We start from the raw sequence: 18022 nt of genomic DNA, 5'->3' as shown, positions 1-18022 counted from the left end.
GATGTGTACATGTGTGTGTACACTGTGTGTGGTGTTTACATGTGTGTACACATTGTGTGTGATTACACATTGTGTATGTGGTGTGTACATACACGTGTGAGGTGTGCATGTGTGTTTGTACACATTGTTCATGTGTGTACGTACTCCTGTGTGTATGAACATATGTGCGTTTGTGTGCATTTGCCTCTGTGTGTGTGCGTGTGATCAAAGGGCTTGTTTATTATTTTGAGATAGTCTCTGAGGTGTGAGATCCCGAGTTTATAACCCGACATGTTGCACCGGGTTTTACTGCACAGACTGATGCTGAGACCAGGCCTGTATATTCTCTTAATGCAAAGGGTTCTCGGTGTTGGCGGTTCTGTCGCTAGTGTTGTAAAACCGTAAACTTGCTTAAAAACTCTGAGCGAGTCTGATCTGCAGCCGATGGAGTGCCTCATACAGGGGGCAGTCCTGAGCGTCTGTTTTAGTCGTTGTGTAAACAAACAGTGCGGCTGAATTTATCAGCTGAGCTCTGTTTCCCACCACTGAACTGGTTCAGGGAAAGCTTCTGGAAAACGAATGGATTAGTTCCCCAGTGATCCTGTGAAAAATGACAGAAGTGGAATAAACTCACAACTGCACAGGTCCGTTTATTTTAAAGGGTTTGACAATTCAGCATTGTTTTGTAAGACGTTAGTCTGATCCAAAATTTTATCCATGGAAAAATTGAATCTGTTCGAGTGGGGGCGGGATTATTGTAGTTTGGTTTTAAACGCATATAAAAAAAATTCACACTCCTTCACAAACTGGAAACACGTTAGCATTAAGCGTTCAGCAGTGTCTCTATAGATGAATCTGCTTGTTACAACTCCCCCAAATTTCTGTTAAACCAGAACTTGCAACTACGTGAATGCAGAATTTTCCTCATTTCTGGAAGATGCTTTTTGGTTGACCCTCGGCCTCCTTTGTGAACACGGTCTCTTGTCCTGTTCTGGCGGCGCTGAAGACAGACGGTGCGGCCAGACCTTCCTGTTCTGTGGGCACAAACCTCTCGTCAAACCCCAGCAACCGACTCAGGCAGCAGGAAAACCCACTCACAATAATCCACCCCCCCCCCCATATTCCCCACCCACACTAATCCCCCCCCTCACACACATTCCCCGCCCGCAGGAATTCCACCCCCCCAACCCCCGTGCATTCCCCGCCCGCAGTAATCCCCTCCCCCCCGCATTCCCCGCCCGCAGTAATCCCCTCCCCCCCCGCATTCCCCGCCCGCAGTAATCCCCTCCCCCCCCGCATTCCCCGCCCGCAGTAATCCCCTCCCCCCGCATTCCCCGCCCGCAGTAATCCCCTCCCCCCCGCATTCCCCGCCCGCAGTAATCCCCTCCCCCCCCGCATTCCCCGCCCGCAGCAATCCCCTCCCCCCCCCCGCAGTAATCCCCTCCCCCCCGCATTAGTTCCACCCCCCCCGCCTTTCCCCGCCCGCAGTAATCCCCTCCCCCCCATTCCCCGCCCGCAGTAATCCCCCCCGCATTCCCCGCCCGCAGCAATCCCCTCCCCCCGCCCGCATTCCCCGCCCGCAGTAATCCCCTCCCCCGCCCGCAGTAATTCCCCCAACATTCCCCAGCCACCCCATCAGTATCACAGTTGAATTCCCCCCCCCCCCCCCATATCCTCCAGTAAACCTTGGCATCTCACCTTCTTCCTTCTGTTCACTGTAGCTTTTCTCGCTATTTCATGGTTTGGTAAAGTTGACCCATGGCACCATTCGGTTACAACCCAGTTTAGTGGCCAAACATGGGCCATGAGTTTGATCTAATGTGGTTGAGGGATGGTTTTCCTGGTCTCACAGCGACTGCTCTCTGAACTAGCATCACCTGGTGCTCTGTGCTGGTTGGCTATTGCAGTTGCCCGAATAATTACTCCAACTACACTACAAAAATAGTTATTCGTTTACTTTGGGATTGCTGTGGGACAGAATCTATTTGGTCCATTGTTGCACTGACTTTTCAGTCAAGGGCTCCAAATTGTCCCTATCCCCTACACTTTCCCCTTTGACTGCAGTTTTTCCCCTCCAAATGTTTATCCAAGCCTGTATTGAAAATTTATTTTCAGGCAGCTTATTCACAGCAACTTACTGCATGATAAGCTTTTCCAGTGTTGCCTTGGTTCTTTGGCCAATCTCTGTCAGTGTGTCCTCTGGTTTCCAATTTTCTGGCTACTAAAAACAGTTTCCCCTTAATTATTCTTTCAAAACCCCTGCATGACTTTGAACACACCTCTCTAACCTCCTCTCCACCCTTCATCACTGCTCCCTTTCCAGTAACTCTGCTTGGAACCCTCTCAAAAGCCTTGACATCATTCCTGAAGTGTGCCCAGAATCAGATACAAACCACAGTCTTGGACCTAATCAGTGTGTAAAAGGTTTACCCGTTTAATAATATCACAGAGCCACAGTGATTGGTCTCAGAACTGACCACATTAAGGATTTTTCTCTCCAAAGTTCAAGGATTGTTTCAAGGACTACCTGGCCCACCTTTGGGATGCAACCTCCAGGACTGTCTACGGCCTTCCTCCTTGGACCAGGTTAGTCACCCGTAGTGGTAATGATAGAGAGAAGGATCCAATGGGCCATGTCATGATAGTTTGTGAGGGAATACAAATATGGAGTCACAGAGTTGTACAGCATGGATACAGGCCCTTCAGCCCAAGTCGACCAAGCTGCCAACCTGAGCTAGTCCTGTTTGGCCCACATCCCTCTAAACCTTGCCAATCCCTGTACTTATCCAAATATCTTTTAAATTATTTTATTGTACCTGCCTCAACTACTTTCTCTGGCAATCATTCCATATCTGCACAACCCTCTGTGTAAAGAAGATGCCCCTCAGGTCTGTTTTAAATCTTTCCCCTCTCACCTTAAACCTATGCCCTCAAGTTTTTGGTTCCCTTTCCCTGGGAAATTGCCTATGTGCATTCACCCTATCTTTACCCCTCATGATTTCATATCTTTCTGTAAGGTAACCCTCAGTCTCCTATGATCCAAGGAATAAAGTCCTAGCCTGCCCCATCTCTCCCTGTAACACACACCCTCAAGTCCTGGCAACACTCTCAAATCCTCTTTGCACTCTTTCCAAATTTACTCACTTACTGTTCAGAGGAAGAACTTACAAGTTCTTACAATTTACAATCCCCCGACTAATGAAGGCCAACAGACCATACACCTTCTTAACAATCCTATCAATGTGCACGGCAATGTGAGCAATCTATGGATGTGGACCCCAAGATCCCTCTGTTCCTCCACACGGCTAAGGGTCCTGCCTTCAAATTCAATCTTCCAAAGTGTATCACTTCACACTTATCTGGGTTGAACTCCATCTGCTACTTCTCAGCCCAGCTTTACATCCTATCAATGTCCTGTTGTAATCTACAGCAAACTTCTACACTATCCACAACACCACCAACCTTTGTATCATCAGCAAACTTACTAACCCACCCTTCCACATCCTCATCCAAGTCATTTATAAAAATCACAAAGAGCAGGGGTCCCAGAACAGATCCCTATGGAACACCATTGGTCACCGACCTCCAGGCAGAATACGCTCCATCTACCACCACCCTGTGTCTTCTATGGGTGAGCCAATTCTGAATCCACACAGCCAAGTTTCCCTGGATCCCATGCCTCCTGACTTTCTGAATGAGCCTTCCATGAGGAACCTTATCAAACACCTTACTAAAATCCATGTACACCACATCCACTGCTCTACCTTCATCAATGTGCTTTGTCACATCCTTAAGGAATTCAGTCAGGCTCATGAGGCATGACCCACCACTCACAAAGCCATGCTGACTGTCCCTAATCAGCTTATGCTTCTCTAAATGCCAATAAATCCTAAGAATCTTCTCCAGTAATTTGCCCACCACTGATGCAAGACTCACTGGTCTGTAATTCCCAGGGTTATCCCTACTCCCTTTCTTAAAGGAACAACATTTGCCACCTTCCAATCATCTGGCACTACTCCTGTGGCCAGTGAGGGCGCAAAGATCATTGCCAAAGGTGCAGCAATCTCTACCCTCACTTCCTGTAAAAATTTTGGCTATATCCCATCCAGCCCCGGTGACTTATCTATCCTAATGTTTTTCAAAAGTTCCAGCACATCCTCTTTCCTCATGTCGACATGCTCTAGCATATTTACCTGTTTTACACCATCCTCACAAATGTCAAGGTCTCTCTGGTGAATACTGAAGCAACGTATTCATTAAGGACCTCCCCTACCTCTTCTGACTCCAGGCACGTTTCCTCTTTCAACAGCGCCAGCAACCTGATTTCAATTCCAGCCACTATCTGTAAAGAGTATGTATGTTCTCCCAGTGTCTGCATGTGTTTCCTCCCACGTTCCAAAGACATACAGGTTAGGAAGTTGTGGGCATGCTATGTTGGCACTGGAAGCGTGGCAACACTTGTGGGCTTCCCCAGAACACTACGCAAAAGATGCATTTCACTATGTGCTTTGATGTACATGTGACTAATAAAGACATCTTAAATAACTTATCCTACCCTTACTCTAGACGTCCTCCTATTCTTCACATACATGTAGAATGCCTTGGGGTTTTCCTTAATCCTACTCACCAAGGCCTTCTCAAGACCTCTTCTAGCTCTCCGAAGTCCATTCTTAAGCTCCCTCCTGGCTACCTTGTAACTCTCCAGAGCCCTGTCTGATCCATGCTTTCTAAACCTTAGGCAAGCTTCTTTCTTCCTCTTGACAAGATGTTCTACATTTTGTGTCAATCACGGTTCCTTCAATCTGCCATCCTTACCCTGCCTCAATGGGACAAACCTATCCAGAACCCCATGCAAGTACTCCCTAAACAACCTCCACATTTCCGCTGTGCACTTCCCCAAGAATATCTATTCCTAGTTTACGCTCCCAAGTTCCTGCCTAATAGCATCATAATTCCCTCTCCCCCAATTAAATACTTCTCCATATCATATGCTCCTATCCCTCTCCAAGGCTATGGTAAAGGTCAAGGAGTTATGGTCACTTTCTCCAAAATGCTCCACCACCAAGAGATCTGAAACCTGATGAGGCTCATTGCCTGGTACCAGGTCCAGTATGGCCTCTCCTCTAGTCGGCCTGTCCACATACTGTGTCAGGAATCCTTCCTGGACACTCCCAACAAACTCTGCCCCATCTATCCCCTTTACACTAAGGAGGTGCCAGACAAGAGAAGGGAAGTTGAAATCACCCATGACAACAGCCCTGTTATTTTTGCACCTCTCCAAAATCTGCCTCCTGATCTGCTCCTCAGCATCTCTGCTGCTATTGGTGGGTCTGTAGAATACTCCCAATAGAGTGATCATGGTTTATAAAATCATGAGGCATAGATAAGGCCACAGTCTTTTTCCCAGGTTAGTTTAAAGTTCAGCACAAACACCTGTGTTGTACTGTTATATGTAAAACTAGAGGGCATAGGTTTAAGATGAGTGGAAAAAAATTTAAAGGGGGCCTGAGAGGTGATTTTTTTCTACAGAGGGTGGTGGGTATATGGAACAAGCTACTAGAGGAAGTGGTAGTACAATTACAATGTTTAACTGAAACTGGGGTTATCCAAAACTGGAGTAGCCAATGTACATAACATGGCTACAAGGAGGTCAGAGGCTAGGAATCATCTCCTCACTCCCCAAAGCCTGTCTACCATCTACCAGGCTCAAGTAACAAGCATGACGGAATACCCTCCACTAGCCTTCAGTGTAGAGAGTGATGGAACACTCTCCACTTGCCTGGATGAGTTCAGCTTCAACAACACAAGCAGCTCAACACCATCCAGTAAACAGCAGCCATTTAATAGGCACCCCATCCACAACCATTCACTCACTCCACCACTGACACACAGTAGCAGCAGTTTGTACCATCTACAGGATGCACTGCAACAACTCCCCAAACACCACCACCTGGAAATTGCCCACTGAGCCACACACCATCCTGATTCTGAAATTATTGTCGTTCCTTTACCATCGCTGTGTCAAAATCCTGGAACTCCCTCCCAAACAGCACTGTGGGTACACTCACACCTCAGTGCAGTGGCTCAAGAAGGAAGCTCACCACCACTTTCTCAAGGGCAACTAGGGATGGGTAATTAAATGCTGGTTCAGCCTGTGATGCCTACATCCTTGAATGAATGAGAAAAAAAGACAATTTCATGGATAGGAAAGGTTTAGAAGGTTGTGAGCCAAATGCAAGCAAATGAGACGAGTTCAGGAAGACACACCTTGGTTGGCATGGACCAGTGCTGTAGAACTCTGTATAATAAATAGATGCAGGAGTAGGCTGTTTGCCTCTGGTGCTTGCTCCACCACTCATTAAGATATTCACTGATCTGCCACTTATCCACACTAACCACGTATCCCTCAATTCATACAATTTCTAAAAACAAATCAATGTTATTCAGTGATTGAGTGGAGAATTCCAAACATTCACTGTTTGGGTAAAGAAATTTCTCTGTCCTTGTGTTTTAATACCCCATGGTAGGGGCATTAAAACCAGAAGGACATTGGTTTAAGATGAGCAGGAGTTTTAAAGGGGATCTGGCGGGGGGGGGGGGGGGGGGGGGAGGGGGGGGTATATTTTTTTTACATGGAAAGTGTTCTGCCAGAGGTGGTGGTGGTGGGATCAGATACAATTACAATGTTTAAGATGCATTTAGACAGACATTTGGTAAGGCAAAGCATAGAAGGATATGGTCCTAATGCAGGCAAATGGGATTAGTGTAGATGGGCAAAAGGTTCAGCATGGACGCGGTGGGCCGAAGGGCCTGTGTCTGGGCTGTACACCTCTATGACTGGATGACCTGTGACACCTGATTCTCTGCTCCCCAGACAGCGTCAACCCCGTCCAACATCAAGAAATTTAAACGTTTCAACCAGATCCCCTCTCATTCTCCTGAACTCAAGCCACCTTTACTTCATCTCTGGTCAAACCAGAGACCTGCCCCAGGATTCAATCTCACAGCTGCACTGCCTCCATAAATACTTCCCTCCGCTCATGCACCGCATTATAAAGTATCCTCTTTCGCCATCCGAGGGCTCAATTGCTTCAGCCCTGCAACTTTCAAAGATGTGCAGGGAAAGTTTTTTTTTGTTTTACACAGAGTAGTGGGTGCCTGGAATGCGCTGCCAGGGGTGGGGGTGGGGGTGGAAGCCGACACGATAGAGGAGTTTAAAAGGCTCTTAGATAGGCGCATGAATGTGCAGAGGATGGACGGATATGGACATTGTGTAGGCAGAAAGGAGTCGGTGTTATTATCTTAATTAGTTCGGCACAACATCGCGGGCCGAAGGGTCTGTTCCTATTCTGTATTCTGCGTTCTAACTTAGTGCTCCGGGTCATAAGGACGTAAAAATTCACTTAAAATTCTGATAAAAGATCATTGCCTTAAAACATTAACTGTTCCTCACTACTGCTGATGGGAATTCCGATACTCCTTTTTATTTACAGGGATAACGGTTTCTGATAACCCCAGGAATCGTTGGTAAGAGAGCGGGACATCAGATCGGACAGAAAGTCGCCTCTCTTATTTGCAGGTTCTTTTGTCTGAATTAGCTTCTGGGTTTGGAGAGTTTCAGTACATTACTCCACAAGATCTCAGGGGATAAGAGTTTCCAGATGCGGTATTTATTTAATGAAAAACAAATTACAACGTCTCCGTTGAGAGAAACACACGGACCCTACATCGCAGAGGCTGCCGTGCAGACCTTAGCCCCGTCTACAACAAAACTTGGACAACACAAGATTCACCGATGAGAAGTGAAAATTACTGGACAAAATCAGAGACCGAATATCGTCGAAGCGTTGAAAGTACCGGAGAATAGGAAAGAAGGTTTGCGCTTTGAAAAGACTTACCACATTGTCGCATGACCTGGTAGGTTTTGGACTGGATCGCCTGCTTGGTGCCCAGTCTGTTCCGAGCTCCTTTAATATCTTCCTCTTTCATTGGCGGCCGTTTCTTCTTCACAACCTGCACCTCCTAAATGGCCAGATTTCAGAAACAGTTTGACAAAGGGTATTTAAGAAGCATGCTAAAAACCCAACGGGAGTAGCTGTCTTACCTGCGACATACTTCTCAGCGGACCCGCTCCGAACCCAAGGCGGAGCCGGATTGCAGGCGGGTTTTGTTCTGGGAACGTTCTAATTTGGGAGCCTGGGAATGAGCTCCGAGTCCCTCACCAGCCCGCTATTATTAACCATGATGCTTCTTTGTAGAATGTACTGAACCTGTCTGACGTTCACGGACAGCTGCAGACCTCGGGAGCCAATTAACTTGAATTTACAGCACGCAAAAGACCATTCGGCCCAAGACCTTTCTGTTCATCCATCGACACATGAGAGACTTTAAAAACCGGATTCTAGGTGTGGACACATTTGGTTGCATCCAGTTTACAGAGGGAACTAACATCTCTGGAGCACAGCGGGTAAGGAAGGAACTCATTCATCGCGATTCCATGAAGCCATGCGCCCCCCGCCTCCCACCGTGACTAAGTGCCTATACATGGCCCATTTCATACGCAACATATTCAGTCTGCTTTTAATGGGCAGAACATCGTCATACTTTCCCTTTAGTTCGGTGACCGTGAACATTCTGAGACAGAAGTCATAAGTACCACTGACTTAATCACAGAGCAATACAACACAGATACAGGCCCTTCAGCCCAACCAGTCCATGCCGACCATGGTGCCCACCCGGACTTAGATAGAAGCTTCTCTTTTATTCTTCCTGCTCATGCGGACAATTTCATATTTCCCCACATTATACTCCACTTGCCAGACCTTTGTCCACTCACTTAACTTGTCGATATCCCTTTCTGACTTCTTTATGTTCTCTTTACCACACACTTTCCTACCCGTCTTTGTGTCATCAGCAAACTTTGCAACCAGACTGATGCTCCCTCCATCCAAGTTCTTGTCATAAGCTGTAAAAGACACCCCCCCCACACACACACACTGATCCCTGTGGCACTCAATTTGTTATATCTTGCCAACTACATGCCTACTCTCCGTCCCTTGTTAATCTTGTATCCATGCTGACAAGGCATGTCCCACACCACAATAAGCTTTGACGCTGCTCCTCATCAAATGCCTTCTTAGTACATCCTCTATCCACAGTACAGTTATACAGCGCAGAATTAGAATTGGTTTTGTTGTTGTCACATGTAATGCAGTACAGTGAAAACCTCGACTTGCATACCATTCATCCAGATCAATTCATTACGCAGTACATTGAAGTAATAAGGTAAAACAATACAGAATGTAGAGTAAAGTGTCACAGCTACAGAGAAAGTGCAGTGCAGGCAGACAATAAGGTGCAAGGTCATAACGAGGTAGATTGAGGTCAAGAGGCCATCTTATCGTACTAGGGGACTGTTCAATAGTCTTATAACAGCAGGACAGAAGCTGCCCTTGAGCCTGGTGGTATGTGCTCTCAGGCTTTTGTATCTTCTGCCCAATGGGAGAAGACAGCATGTGCAGGGTGGGTGGGGTCTTTAATCATATTGGCTACTTTACCAAGGCAGCAAGAAGTGTAGACTAGAGTCCAGAGGGAAGGGTGGTTTCTGTGATGTGCTGGGCTGTGTCCACAACTCTGTAGTTTCTTGTGGTCCCAGGTACAACAGTTGCCATACCAAGCCGTGATGCATCCAGATAGGATGCTTTCTATGGTGCATCAATAAAAGTTGGTGAGTGTCAAAGGGGACATGCCAAATGTCTTTAGCCTTCTGAGGAAGTAGAGGCTTTCTTGGCCGTGGCACCTCCATGGTTGGACCAGGACAGGCTATTGGTGATGTTCACTCCTCAGAAATTGAAGCTCTCAACCCTCTTGACCTGTGGACCATTGATATAGACAGGAGCATGTGTACTGCAGCCCCTTCCTGAAGGGAATGACCAGCTTTGTTTTAATGACCTTGAGGGAACAGGGCGTTGGTCCTGACTTGTCCAGGCTGATCATTTTACTTCTTCAAAACTCAATAAATTGGGCAAATATAACTTCCCTTTCACAAAACAATGTTGATCTTGCTTATATACTGAAATGCTTCATTTTTAGGTCTTTAATGATAGCTTCTAACACTCTCCCTTTGACAGTTGTTAACTAGTTTCCTGTCCTGATTCCACCCTCCCCCTCCCCACACTTTTTGAATAAAGAAATCACATTTGCTGTTTTCCAATCTAATGGCATCCTCACTGAATTGAAGAAATTTTGGAAGATCAAAATCAACTTATTAGCCATCTCACAAGATGAACTCCATCAGGACTGGTTGTGTCTTGTCAGCTGTAACTCTGACACTGCCCTGCTGTTTGTAATTTTCCTAAGTTCCTCCCTCCTTTCCAATTCCTAACTTGTAGCTATTTCTGGCATGTTATTTGTATCCTCTGTGGTGAAGGTTGCTGCAAACTGTCTGTTTAATTCATCTGTCTTCTCCTTGTTTTCTGATATTAATTCCTAAGTCTCATCCTCAATAGGACCTGGCTCATTTTGACAAATTTTCTTTCCCCTTTTTAAAAATATTCAACAGAAACTCTTACTGTATGCCTTTTATATTTCTGGTAAGCTTAATTTCATACTCTATTTTTGCCCATTCTTAGAACCATAAAACCATAGAACACTACAGCACAGAAAAACAGGCCATTCGGCCCTTCTAGTCTGTGCCGAAACGTTATTCCGCTAGTCCCATTTACCTTCACCCAGTCCATTACCCTCCAGTCCTCTCCCATCCATGTATCTATCCAATTTATTCTTAAAACTTAAGAGTGAGCCTGCATTTACCACATCAGATGGCAGCTCATTCCACATTCCCACCACTCTGAGTGAAGAAGTTCCCCCTAAACCTTTCCCCTTTCACCCTAAAGCCATGTCTTCTCGTACTTATCTCTCCTAATCTAGGTGGAAGGAGCCTACTCGTATTTACTGTCTATACCCCTCATAATTTTGTAAACCTCTATCAAATCTCCCCTCATTCTTCTGCGCTCCAAAGAATAAAGTCCTAACCTGTTCAATCTTTCCCTGTAACTCAACTCCTGAAGACCCAGCAACATTCTAGTAAATCTCCTCTACACTCTTAATCTTACTGATATCCTTCCTATAGTTAGGTGACCAGAGCTGCACACAATACTCCAAATTTGGCCTCACCAATGTCTTATACAACCTCACCATAACATCCCAACTCCTGTACTTTGATTTATGAATGCCAGGATGCCAAAAGCCCGTTTTACAACCCTGTCTACCTGTGACGCCACTTTCAGGGAATTATGTATCTGAACTCCCAGATCCCTTTGTTCCTCTGCACTCCTCAGTGCCCTATCATTTACTGTGTATGTCCTATCTTGATTTGTCCTTCCAAAATGCAACACCTCACACTTGTCTGCATTAAATTCCATCTGCCATTTTCTGGCCCATTCTTCCATTTGTTTCAGATCCCTCTGCAAGCTTTGAAAGCCTTCCTCGCTGTCCACACCACCTCCAATCTTAGTGTCATCAGCAAACTTGCTGATCCAATTTACCACATTATCATCTAGATCATTGATATAGACAACAAACAACAATGTCCCCAGCACAGATCCCTGAGGCACACCACTAGTCACAGGCCTCCTGTCTGAGAAACAATCGTCCACTACCACTCTGTCTTCTCCCACACAGAGAATTTTGAATCCAGTTTACAACCTCTCCATGGATACCTAGTGTCTGAACCTTCTGAACTAACCTCCCATGTGGGACCTTGTCAAAGGCCTTACTAAAGTCCATGTTGACAACATCCACAGCCTTTCCTTCATCTACTTTCTTGGTAACCTCCTCAAAAAAACTCTACAAGATTCGTTCAACATGATCTACCATGTACAAAGCTATGCTGACTATCCTTAATCAGCCCTTGGCTGTCCAAATACTTGTATATCCGATCTCTCAGAACACCTTCCAATAATTTACCCACTACTGATGTCAGGGTCACCGGCATGTAATTACCTGGTTTACTTTTAGATCCTTTTTTAAACAATGGAACTACATGAGCTACCCTCCAGTCCTCCGGCACCACACCTGTGGCTAAGGACATTCCAAATATATCTGCCAGGGCCCCTGCAATTTCTACACTAGTCTCTCTATGTCCGAGGAAATATCTTATCTGGCCCAGGGAATTTATCTACCTTTATTCGCTGTAAGGCTGCAAGCACCTCCTCCTCCTTAATCTCTGTATGTTCCATGACTCTTGCTTGTTTCCCTTCCTTCCATATCCACTATGCCCATTTCCTGTGTAAATACTGATGCAAAAAAATTGTTTAAGATCTCCCCCATCTCCTGAGGCTCCACACATAGACAACCACTCTGATCTTCTAGGGGACCAATTTTGTCCCTTACTATCCTTTTATTCTTCATATACTTGTAGAAACCCTTTGGAATTACCTTCACATTATCTGCCAAAGCAACCTCAGGTCTTCTTTTTGCCTTCCTGATTTCCTTTTGTGTATTTTCTTACTTTTTCTATACTCAAGTACCTCATTTGTTCCTAGTTGCCTATACCTGCTATACACCTCTTTCTTAAGCAGATTGCCAATATCCCTTGAAAACCAAGGTTCCCTATGCTCCTTAACTTTGCCTTTAATCCTGGCAGGAACATGCAAACTCTGTACTCTCAAAATTTCACCTTTGAAGGCCTTCCACTTACTGAACACATCCTTGCCAGAAAACAACTTATCCCAATCCACTCTTCCTAGATCCTTTCTCATTTCCACAAAATTGGCCTTTCTCTAATTTAGAACCTCAACTAGAGGACCAGACCTGTCCTTATCCATAAGGAACTTGAAACTAATTGCATTATGGTCACTGGACCCAAAATGCTCACCTACACACTTCTGTCACCTGACCTGCTTGGTTCCCTAATAGGAGATCAAGTATTGCATTCTCTCTCATTGGTACCTCTATATATTGATTTAGAAAACTTTCCTGAACACATTTGACCCAGTCAATATGTGGAAAGTTAAAATCCCCTACCATCACATCTTTGTTTCTTACATCTGTCTGCTAACTCACTACAGATTTGTTCCTCCAATTCTCTGACTATTGGGTGGTCTATAATACAACCCTATTAGTGTGGCCACACCTTTCCTGTTCCTCAGCTCCACCCATATGGCCTCTGTAGACAAGCCCTCTGGGCTGGCCTGTCTCCGCACAGCTGTGATACTTTCCCTGACCAGTAATGCCACTCCTCCCCCTTTCATCCCTCCCCCTCTATCACATCTGAAACAACAGAACCCTGGAACATTAAGCTGCCAGTCCTGCCCCTCCTGCATCCAAGTCTCACTAATAGCAATAATGTCATAATCCCACGTGTCAATCCACACCCTAAGCTCATCTGCCTTACCTACAATACTCCTTGCATTGAAATAGATGCAACTGAGAACATTTCTATCATGTACAAACCTTTGATTTCTGTCGATACCTGCAGTCCTCACATGACCTTTTTCCTCCTCCACCTCACTATCTGCTCTAACACTCTGGTTCCCCTCCCCCTGAAAATCTAGTTTAAACCCCCCCAGAGCAGCACTAGCAAACCTACCTGCAAGAATGTTTGTCCCCCTCCAGTTCAGGTGCAAACCGTCTCATCGGAACATGTCCCATCTTCCCTGGAAGAAAGCCCAATTGTCTAGAAACCTGAAGCCCTCCCTCCTGCACCATTTCCTTAGCCACATGTTTAGCTACATAATCCTCCTACTTCTAGCCTCACTAGCACGTGGCACTGGTAGCAATCCTGAGATTGCAACCTTGGAGGTCCTGTCCTTCAACTTTGCACCTAATTCTCTAAACTCTTTGCAGGACCTCCTCCCTTTTCCTATCCACGTCACTGGTCCCTACATGGACCACAACATCTGGTTGCTCACCCTCCCTCCTGAGAATATCAAGAACTCAATCTGAGATATCACAGACCCTGGCACCAGGGAGGCAACAGACCATCCGGGATTCTCGATCTCTCCCACAGAATCTCCTATCTGTCCCCCTAACTATCGAATCCCCTATCGCTACTGCTCTCCTCTTTACCCTCCTTCCTTTCTGAGCTGAGGGTCCCATCTCAGTGCCAGAGACAGGACCACTGCCACTCGTCCCTGGTAGGTCATCCCCACCAGCAGTATCCAAAATGGTATACATTGTTGATGGGAATGGCCACAGGGCTGCTCTGACCTGTCTGTCTATACCCCTTCCCTCTCCTGACAGTCACCCAGTTACCTGTTTCCTGACTTTTAGGGGTGATTATCTCCCTGAAACTCCTGTCTATTTCTGCCTCTGCCTCACGAATGATCCAGAGTTCATCCAGCTCCAGTTCCCTAACTCAGTTTGTCAGAAGCTGCAACTGGATGTACCTTTTACCGGTGTGGTCATCAGGGACAAGTGTGCTGTCCCCGACTTCCCACATACTGCATACGGAGCACACAACTGCCCTAACTGCTGCCATCACTACCTACTCCTAAGTTATTTAAATTAAAGGAACTTACCAGCCTTACCTCTCTGGGGGCAAGCTCGTCCTCACCCGCTGCTCATCGAAGCCTCTTGAGCCAAAGCCTCAGAGCTCCACTCCTAACCCTGAGCCACTCACACACTGGCCACTCCTCTTCAGACACCCCTCCTTATATTTGTCCCTGCCAATTACCTCAAGTACCATTCTCTCTAATCAAGCACTCAACACTCTGTTTAACCCTTCAGTTGCCCTCCACTTATTAAGCTTTTAAAAGACACTCACCGTACCTGAAAGGGACCTGCTACTCCAACAGCTCCCGGGCTCTCCTTATATTATTCTTAATAATCTTCTATTCATTCTTTGCTGTTTTTTAATATTCTGTCCAATCTTCTGAACTGCCACCCATCTTTGCACAATTAAATTCTTTTTTGAGTTTGATACTTTAACTTTTTTCATAGTTAACCACAAACAGTGAGTTCCCCTGGCTTGGAACTTTTCCTTCTTTTCTTTAATGTATCTAATCTGTTTATTCTAAAAGATCACCTTAAATGTCTGCCACTGCATCTTGACTGACATCCAAAAGGTTGGACTGGTCTTTAACTTTGCTGCAAAATTTTGAATAGCAAGTTACCACGGGCACTAGTGGGGTCCCAGTTACCACAGGATCTGGTGGGGTCCCAGTTACCAGTTACCATGGGGACTAGTGGGTCCCAGTTACCACAGGCACTTAATGGGGTCTCAGCTTTTCACAATTTACACCAATGATTTGGATGAAGAGATCAGACATAATTTTACGGATGATACAAAGCTGGATGGCAGAGTGGCAGGGGTATACTATGCAGAGGATTCAGAGTTGATGTAAGCAGGCAAAGTGGACAAAGACAAGGCAAGGACTTCTGTGGAACAATGTGAGATTATTCACATTGGACCATGTTTTAAATAGTGAGAGGTCGACATTGTTGGTGTTCAGAGGGACCTGGGTTTTCTTGTACATGAATCCCTGAAAGTTAACAAGTAGATACAGCAAACAATTGGGAATGCAAGGATATAATATCCTTTATGCAAAAGGGTTTGAGTACAAGAGTAGAAACGTCTTGCTCCAATTATATCATCCCTGGTGGGACTACAGCTCAGTTACTGAGTATATTCAAGGCAAAGAGCAATAGATTTTTAGATATTAAGGAAATGGATTCAAATGGAGTCAGTGCATGAAATGTGGCTGCAATGTCATTGACCCATGGAGCAGGCATATGTGACCTCCTGCTTCTATATTTATGTTCTTATGACATCCACTCTGGCACAGACCTTCCCTTTGGGTCCCTGATATGCCCCTTTCTGTACAACTTAACATTTGTTGTTTCCTAAATGGTGAAAGAACATAGATTTGAAATATTGACTGTTTCTATCTCCACAGATGCTGCACTTTCTGCTCTTGTTTGTTTTCCAGCATCAGCAGTGTTTTCTTTGGATTCTGCTAAGGGAATGGAGCCTTTCAGGTTACACTGACTAAGCCTTTCATGATTTTATTTATCTCAATTAAATCTCACCATTTTTCTTAAAAAAAAACTGCCCCAGCCAAGAATCGGGTCTTCTCATAACCATTTCACCAGCCCTGTAAACATCCTTACAAACCTCTTCTGCAACCTTGTCTTGTGCTGTCACATACATCCTGTAGTGTGGTGACCACAACTAAACACAACATTCTAACGGTGTTCTAACTATACTATTCTGGCACAATCTCCCTGCTCTTGCATTCTACCTCTTGGTCAATAAAGACATCATGCACCATCTTTCCTTATCTACCTCTCCTGCTACCACTGGGATTTGTGGATATGCACTCCAATATTTTTTTTATCCTTTACACTTTTTTGGATCCAAACATTTATTGTGTATTTCCTTAGCTTGTTGACCTCCACAAGTGCATTACATCACTCTTCTTCAGACCGAATTCTATTTGCCATTTTTTGCTCATCTTGTGGCGACTCACTGTCTAGTCGGGCGAACCAGCTCGGCAGTCAGGTCGCACGGCGTCGGAACGACGAGGCCCAAGATGGCGGCGGGCCTCGTCTTTCCGAGCGACGGGGAGAACCCGCGCGCGGGAAAGTCCTAATGACATAGGATTTACGTCATTGCCGGTTGTTTTGGGCGGGAACATTCTCCCTTAAAGGGCCCGCGCAAGGCGGGAAAATAAACCAGTTCTGTTTGGCAATCCTCCGAGTAGAGTCTTGTTTTATTCCGCGGTAGCAACCGCTACAATCTAACCATTCTATTTCTGAATGGTATGTGAACCAATGAACACTATCTTGTTATTCCATCTCCCCCACATTCCATCTCCCCCACATCTCCCCATTTATTTTTGTAATTTACAGTAATTTTATGTCTGCACTGTACTGCTGCCACAAAACAACAAATTTCATGTCATATAGATCAGTGATAATAAACCTGATTCTGATTAATATCTTTGTGTAGCCTGGAACTTTTTTCACCACCATCAGGCACACCACCACTTCTTGTATTAGCAGCAAACTTATCAATTGTGATTACAACACGTAGGACCAAATTGTTCATCTATGCCACAAATTGTAAGGACCCCAGTGGACTTCACTGAACATAGAACAACAGCACAGAAACAGGCTTTTTGGCCCACAATGTCCATGCAGGCCATGATGCTAATTTAAACTGCACATCTGCCTGCATGTGGCCGATATCTCTCCATGCTCTGCCTGTTCCTGTTATCAAACGAAATGCCTCTTAAACAATGCTATTGTGTCTACTTCCAACACCTCCCCTGGTAGAGTGTTCCAGGTACCTACATCCTCTGTGGAAAAAATGTGCCACATAAATCTCCTTTTAACTTTCCTCCTCTAAACTCAAAGCTATGCCCGCTAGTATTTGACATTTCTATCCTGGGAAACAAGACTCTAACTATCCACCCGATCGATGCCACTCATAATTTTATATACTTCTATCAGGTCACCCTCAGCCTCCAGCCCTCCAGAGAAAACATTTTGTGCAACTTCCCCTTATGACTTACACTCTCTAATCCAGGAACATCCTGGTGAACCTATTCTGCACCTTCTCCAAAGGCTCCACATCCTTCCTATAATGCAGCAACCAGAGTTACACACTGTACTCCAAATGTGGCCTGACGAAAGCCTTATACAGCTGCAACATGACTTCCTGACTTTTATACTCAACAGCCCAACCAATGAACACAAGTATGCCATACTCCCTCACCACCTTATTGTGTTGCTACTTTCAGGGAGCTATGGACTGACACTCCAAGATCCCTTTATCCACCAATGCTTCGAACAGTCCTGCCTTATACTGTATACTTTACTCTTACATTTGACCTCCCAAAGTGCAACACCTCACACTTGTCTGGATTAAACTCCATCTGTGTATCACAAATGATGGAGGTCCCAGCGTTAATCCTCGAGGAACACCACTGGTCATAGATCTCCGGTCTGAATAACACCTCTCCACCACTGCTGTCTGTCTTCTGCATGGAGTCTTAGGGTACTAAAGCACAGAAATAGGCCCTTCAGCCCATCTAGT

At 45.4% G+C, this 18022-nt stretch overlaps 1 protein-coding gene across 1 annotated transcript; it reads right to left on the bottom strand.

Annotated features, from left to right (window-relative positions):
• Window positions 1–612: 612 nt before the first annotated feature.
• On the bottom strand, window positions 613–8463 carry LOC127571355 (musculoskeletal embryonic nuclear protein 1-like). The gene is made up of 3 exons (XM_052017651.1): window positions 8084–8463; window positions 7878–8001; window positions 613–1013 (listed from the first exon to the last, which is right to left on the bottom strand). Exons 1-3 carry the CDS (start codon window positions 8090–8092, stop codon window positions 904–906), a joined length of 243 nt encoding a protein of 80 aa, XP_051873611.1. The 5' UTR covers window positions 8093–8463; the 3' UTR covers window positions 613–903.
• Between the last annotated feature and the right edge of the window lie 9559 nt (window positions 8464–18022).

This window comes from Pristis pectinata, chromosome 6 (assembly GCF_009764475.1).
Source record: "Pristis pectinata isolate sPriPec2 chromosome 6, sPriPec2.1.pri, whole genome shotgun sequence".
Lineage (NCBI taxonomy): Eukaryota > Metazoa > Chordata > Chondrichthyes > Rhinopristiformes > Pristidae > Pristis > Pristis pectinata.
Note: the sequence above shows the minus strand (reverse complement) of the source record. Positions and strands in the feature narration are given on the sequence as shown.

Excerpts from the sequence above, each read along its gene's own strand:
- LOC127571355 (XM_052017651.1), bottom strand. Across the intron at positions 1,014-7,877 it reads CCAGGTCATGCGACAATGTG|AACAGGAAGGTCTGGCCGCA; the intron begins GTAAGTCTTTTC and ends TTGTGCCCACAG.